General features: G+C 35.8%; 1 protein-coding gene across 1 annotated transcript in view; it reads right to left on the bottom strand.

Annotated features, from left to right (window-relative positions):
• Positions 1 to 5,453, bottom strand: part of LOC106877806 (plasmanylethanolamine desaturase 1) — a 101,350-nt gene extending 95,897 nt beyond the window's left edge. Inside the window, exon 1 of the mRNA XM_089346297.1 lies at positions 4,573 to 5,453. Coding sequence (XP_089202423.1) covers positions 4,573 to 4,723 — 151 coding nt within the window. The 5' untranslated portion in view covers positions 4,724 to 5,453. The remainder of the gene's footprint in view (positions 1 to 4,572) is intronic.
• Positions 5,454 to 6,823: the final 1,370 nt, after the last annotated feature.

Below are 6,823 nucleotides of genomic sequence, written 5' to 3'. Positions count from 1 at the left end.
GGTAACTTCCCTATGACAACACACCCACGTTATCCAAGCATTCCTCATCAAGTAAGACACACCGTTTGTCCGTCAGGCTTCCTACTCCCCAGACATGGCCCCCGTGTGACTTTTGGATATTCCCAAAGCTCAAAAAAAAACCACTCAAAGGGAGAAGATTTGAGTCAATAGAGGACATGATGCAAAATTCAACAGCACAGTGCTGCAGCATGGCCGCAGTCAGGTGACCGAAACAAGTAAAAGAATAAAAGAATATATATATATATACTCACTCACTCACACACACCCTGGGTGGGAGTGACATTCTGTAATAACTAAAGACATACAGACATATATATATATGAAAGAGAGAGAGAGAGAGAGAGAGAGAGAGAAAGAGAGACAGACAGACAGACAGACAGACAAAGCTACAAGTGTGGCTTTGAGGTAAGAAGCTTGCTTCCCAACCACATGGTTCCGGGTTCAGCCCCACTGCGTAACATCTTGGACAAATGCCTTTTACTATAGCCTCGTACCAAACCAAAGTCTTGCGAGTGGATTTGGTAGGCGGAAACTGAAAGAAGCCCGTCTTATAAACAGATATATATATATATATATATATATATATATATATATATGCGTATGTGTGTGTGTGTATGTCTTCGTGTTTCTACCCTCACCTCACCCATCGCTTGACAACCGGTGTTGCTGTGTTTACGTCAGGCGAAAGAGATCGATAGAATGGGTACTAGTCTAGAAAGAAAGAAGTACCAGGGTCGATTCATTCGACGAAAAGTCTTCAAGGCGTTGCCCCAGCATGGCCGCAGTCTAATGACTGAAACAAGTTGCCCCAGCATGGCCGCAGTCTAATGACTGAAACAAGTAAATGATACGTACATACATACAGAAATATACGCCTATACACACACACACACACCTATACGCACAACAGAGTTAGGAGAGCAGAGCTTGTGGCGTTTACAGGGTGTGCGAGACGGGTGGGGACTGACCGACAAGAGAAAGTTGTCATTGAACTGACATGGGCCAGAGGCTTTACGGCAGACTGAATGGGGTGGCGTCAAACAGAGTGACACACACACACACACACACATACATACATACATACATACATACATGCAGACACGCACACTCTCCCACATATAGAAATACACAAATATACACACAGATAGAAATACAGACGGACGCGCACACACACACATATATATATATACACATAAATACAGATATACATACACAAATACATATACACACACACACACACACACACATATATACGCGCACACACACACACAAATAGAGGTATACACACGCGCACACATACACACAGAAATACAAATACGCGCGCGCGCGCACATGCACATACACACACACAAATACGAACATACACACACACGCACAAACACACACAGTCACACAGATATACACGCAAAACATATCTATATACAAGTGTGTGTTTGTATGTGCGTGTGTACAAAGTGAGAGAGAGAGAGAGAGAGAGAGTGGGATGTTCATGTAGACACAGACTATATACGTACGTGTGTATATATTAGACGTACGTATGTAGCATAGTTCTAGAAGTATATAAAGCAAGCGATGCCATTAAACAGTCCCGGCGCGATGCGACATTTACAACTTAAACAACAATATATATATATATATATATATATATATATATATAAAAGGCAGAGTTTGGTCTACATTGGGTGAGATTTTTAATCAACGGCTGTGGATGACACATACACAGATGTGTGTATATACTGTGTATATATATATATATATATATATATATATATATACGCGCCAACAAATATAGTGATGTGTATAAATATATAGATGAATAATATAGAAACGCATATACATAAATACATATATGTATAGAGGAGTATGTATATGTGTGTGTGTGTGTGTGTGTGTGTATGTACGTTTATACTACATTCAGGCATACATGTGTATATAGGCACAAAGGCATACATATAAGTGTGTGTGTGTGTGTGTAAATGTGCGCGTATATAAAGAGAAAGAAAGAAAAAAACAAAGATGAATAAAGAGGCATATGTAAAAGTATGTGTGAGTATGTATATATATATATATATGTATGTATATATATATATATATATATATATATATATATATATATATATATATATCCACACACAGAATCAGATACAGACGTAGATGCTTAGAGACGTGTATATATATATATATATATATATATATATGTGTGTGTGTGTGTGAATACACAGACACACAAAACAAAGTGTATGTATATGAGTGTATGTATGCGTGTATATAATGAAACTAAATGGTAGTTGCTATATGCCATAAAGTAGTTGTGTGTGTGTGTGTGTCTAAAAGATGGTTTAGTTTTGGGAAGCGGGGAAGTCGGCATGGATGACGGTGTTGGATTCCATGAGAGACAAATAGACACACACACACACATATATATACATATACTTGCGTGTGTGTGTGTGTGTGTGTATTTATGTGAGCACAGAGATGTGTGTCTATACATACATATACATAGATATATGCGTGTACATATATATATATATATATATATATATATTCATATATGCGCGTGTGCGTACATATGCGCGTATATGTGTATCTATGTATTGGTGTGTATGTATGTAGTTTATGCGTATGTGTCGTAAGGTAAGTACGTATGTATGTGTATGTATGTATGTATGTATAGGGACGTGTGTGTCTAGACATAAACATATATACATGGATGTGCATATATATATACGCATACAATTATATAAATATGTGTGTGTGTGTGTGAATGCGCATGTACGCACGCATACACACACACATGTATGTATGTATATACTTGTATACACTACGTATTAACACATACGTATACACTCTTATATAAACATACGTATATATATATATATATATATATATACTCTCTTTCTCTCTCACAGTTACAAATATATATAGACAGATATACGCTCCTATAGATATATAACTACATACACATCTTAAGACACATCCCTGTGTGTGTGTGTGTGTATATATATATATATATATATAATGTACATACACACAAATACATACACCAACCCCATACATACAATCATTGTATACAGTATTATCATTATCATGTATATATATATATATAAACATTCATTCACAGCATATAGAATATACACAACACATACAATATACACGCTATAAACATACATATATATATATATATATATACACCCACAGACATCAACCCCATACATACCCTATACATACTATATATATATAATATACACAGCCTATACAATATACCATATACTATATATAATTTATATATACGCGATCCTTGGCGTAACCGTTTGACAATTCTTTGGCCCCGGCGTATACACACCAAATATGACATATAATTTCATATACACAATAGTATCCTTATTGTAAAAGCTGTCAATTCCTTAAGATCGGTGGGTTTTTTTAATATTTATATATATACATACATACACACACACACACAAAATACAAGATTATATATACATATATACATTGTGGGGGTGTCTCAACATTACCCCTAGTGTAAATGCAGGCTAGTTTCTCAGCCTATGGCGAGTATACATCATATATATATACATATATACACACACACATACAATATACGCATACGATCTAATATACAAACACAAGATGATATAGGCTCGTACCGAAAGATCGCCAGATAGTATATATATGAATGTATGTTATCCATAATGGAAAGTGTTGGGTAATTCCTTAGCCCCCGGCATATCTACACAGCATGCAGAATATACAGATCGTACACAAAAATACAAGTATATACACAGTTTAATAACAGATATGTGTATATTTGTTACCCTCAGTGTAAAGTGATGAGAATTTGTTTAGCCCCCGGCTTGTCCAAGCTATACACAAAAAAATATACACACAATATACACACCATATAGAATATACAGATCGTATACAAATACAAGCTTATATTTATCTTTATATATAGATATATACACCGTATAACACATATATTTATGTATAGACGTGATCGTTACTGTAAAATCCTGGGCAATGCTTTTAGCCCCCGGCGTGTATTAACCATACACATAAATATAATATATATATATATACAATATACACACCAGACAGAATATACAGATCGTACACAAATACAAGCTTATATAGATATATACACCGTATAACACGTATATTTATATATATACGTGATCGTTACTGTAAAATCCTGGGCAATGCTTTTAGCCCCCGGCGTGTATTAACCATACACATAAATATAATATATATATATATATATATATATATATATATATATATATATACAATATACACACCAGACAGAATATACAAGCTTATATAGATATATACACCGTATAACACGTATATTTATATATATACGTGATCGTTACTGTAAAATCCTGGGCAATGCTTTTAAGCCCCCGGCGTGTATTAACCATACACATAAATATAATATATATATATATATGTATATATACAATATACACACCAGACAGAATATACAGATCGTACACAAATACAAGCTGATGTAGATATATACACGAAGAATAAATGATAGATATACGTTACCCTTGGTGTAAAGGCTGGCCAATTCCTTGGCCCCAGCGTGCTGTGGTCCCCAACGAGGTTTCCGTTCCTTTTCGGCAAACAAACTGTTAGAGTTGGGGTCATCTTCTAACATAGAATAACGTAAAATCTGCTCCTCCGACTTTTCGCACATCTTCCCGACCACCACCACCACCAATACCACCAATATTACCACTAATAACAGTAGGTATGGAGAGTAATAACGGTACTCGTAGTAAGAGTGTTCGCGATCGAGCGGCGGTGTCCGTTCCCCTGGATGCGATGCGTTGACGCTTTGCTGCTGGTCTTAAATGTTAATAGTGTTTGTTATTGGTGTTTGGCGATTAATGTTGGTGTTGGTGTTGGTGATAATGTTGGTTCTGTCTGACTGCCTGCCTGCCTTGTCTATCAGTCCGTGTGCTTGTGTTTGCTGGTCTGTCTGTCTGTCTGTCTGTCCGTCCGTCCGTCCGTCTTCTCTGATACCTGGTGGTGGTGGTGGTGATGATGATAGAAGAAAGAACGAGAGAAGGAAAAAAAAAGACGGCAGAGAGGAGAGAGAGAGAGAGAGTGAGAAAGAAAAGGCAAGAGTGAGAGAGAGAGAGAGAGAGAGAGAGACACTCACTCACTCACAGAGGCGAGGCGACCACCACCACGACGAGGAGGAGGAGGAAAAAGACGAAGAAGAAAAGAGAAGGGGGCGGCAGTGAGATTTCACTATGACTGTCACTGCTATTGTTACGGCGACTCTGACTTAAGACCACGACTACTACGACAACCACTACGACTACGACAGCTGCTGCTGCTGCTGCTGTTGCGACGATCACTATGACGATTACGACGAGCACCACCTCCACCACCACCACCACCACCACCACGACTACTACGGTAACTTGCTACGGCGACGGCGACGACGACGACGAACGGAAGTAATCGAAAAACACAACCAACGTTTCGCAGTTAATGCCGTGCTGCATAGCTATTGGTTAAAATTATTAACCCATGAACTTATTTATTTATTTACTTGAACAATTTCTTTCGTTTACTATTTATGTTTATGTTTCATTTATTTTTTTAGTTGGGTCATTTTATGTTTATTTCTTATTTATTTATTTTAGTCGAGTATTTTCATATTTGTTGATTTATCATTTTTTAATTATTTATTTATTATTTTTTAATTATTATTTATTTATTATTATTTATAATATATCTTTGTTTATTTTTTTTCTTTATTTTGGTTGCACATTTTTTATCTATTTGTTATTTATTTGTTATTCATTTTTATATTTATTTATTATTTATTATTGACTTTTTATTTTTTTATTATTTATTTATTTATACTCTTATCTATTTAGTTTCTTTAATGTGGCACTTTTATTTATTTAGTCGGTTTATTTATTTATTTCTTATTTATTTACTAATAAATTTTTTTATTTAGATCTTTAGTTTGCAAGTGGATCATTTTTATTTATCCATTCATTTATATCTATTTATTTTTTAAAGTTGTTTTTGTATTTATTTATTAGTTTAAGACATATGATGTGTCTTAAAGTTTTCATTTTTACTCACATAGGTGCATGTGTCACTGGGGTAACAAGCTTGCTTACCAATCACATGGTTCCAGGTTCAGTCTCACTGCATGGCACCTTAGATGTAGCTGTGTGGTAAGAAGTTTGTTTCTCAACCACATGGTTCTGGGTTCAGTCCTATTATGTGGCACCTTGGGAAAGTGTCTCCTACTATAGGCGCAGCAGTGATTGTGTGGTAAGAGGCTTACTTCCCAACCACATGGTTCCAGGTTCAGTCCCACTGCGTGGCACCTTGAGCAAGTGTGACCTACTATAGCCTCGGACCGACCAAAGCCTTGTGAGTGGATTAGGTAGATGGAAAGTGAGAGAAACCCATCGTATATATATATATATATATATAGATATAGATAGATAGTTCAGATTTAGCGAAAAATAAAAGATGAAGACAGGTGTAGGAACAACAAGCAGGCGTATTAGTTTGATGCTCAGGCAAAATGGAAAAGTCTTTTATGTTTTGAGCCTATGCTCTTTGACAGAAAGGAATAAGAGGGAGAAAATGGAGAGAGAACGAAAAAATCAGAGAGAGAGAGCAAAAAAAAAGTGTAAAGTTCAGCAGTCTAAAAAAATTTTGTTCGTTTTTTTGTAATTGTGAAATTTATTCTGATGTTATATCTGTTCCTGAATCATCATCATCATCATCGTTTAACGTCCGCTTTCCATGCTAGCAT

Source organism: Octopus bimaculoides, chromosome 30, assembly GCF_046866305.1.
Source record: "Octopus bimaculoides isolate indiv1 chromosome 30, ASM4686630v1, whole genome shotgun sequence".
NCBI lineage: Eukaryota > Metazoa > Mollusca > Cephalopoda > Octopoda > Octopodidae > Octopus > Octopus bimaculoides.
The sequence above is the reverse complement of the archived record's forward strand: the minus strand, read 5'-3'. Positions and strand labels throughout refer to the sequence as shown.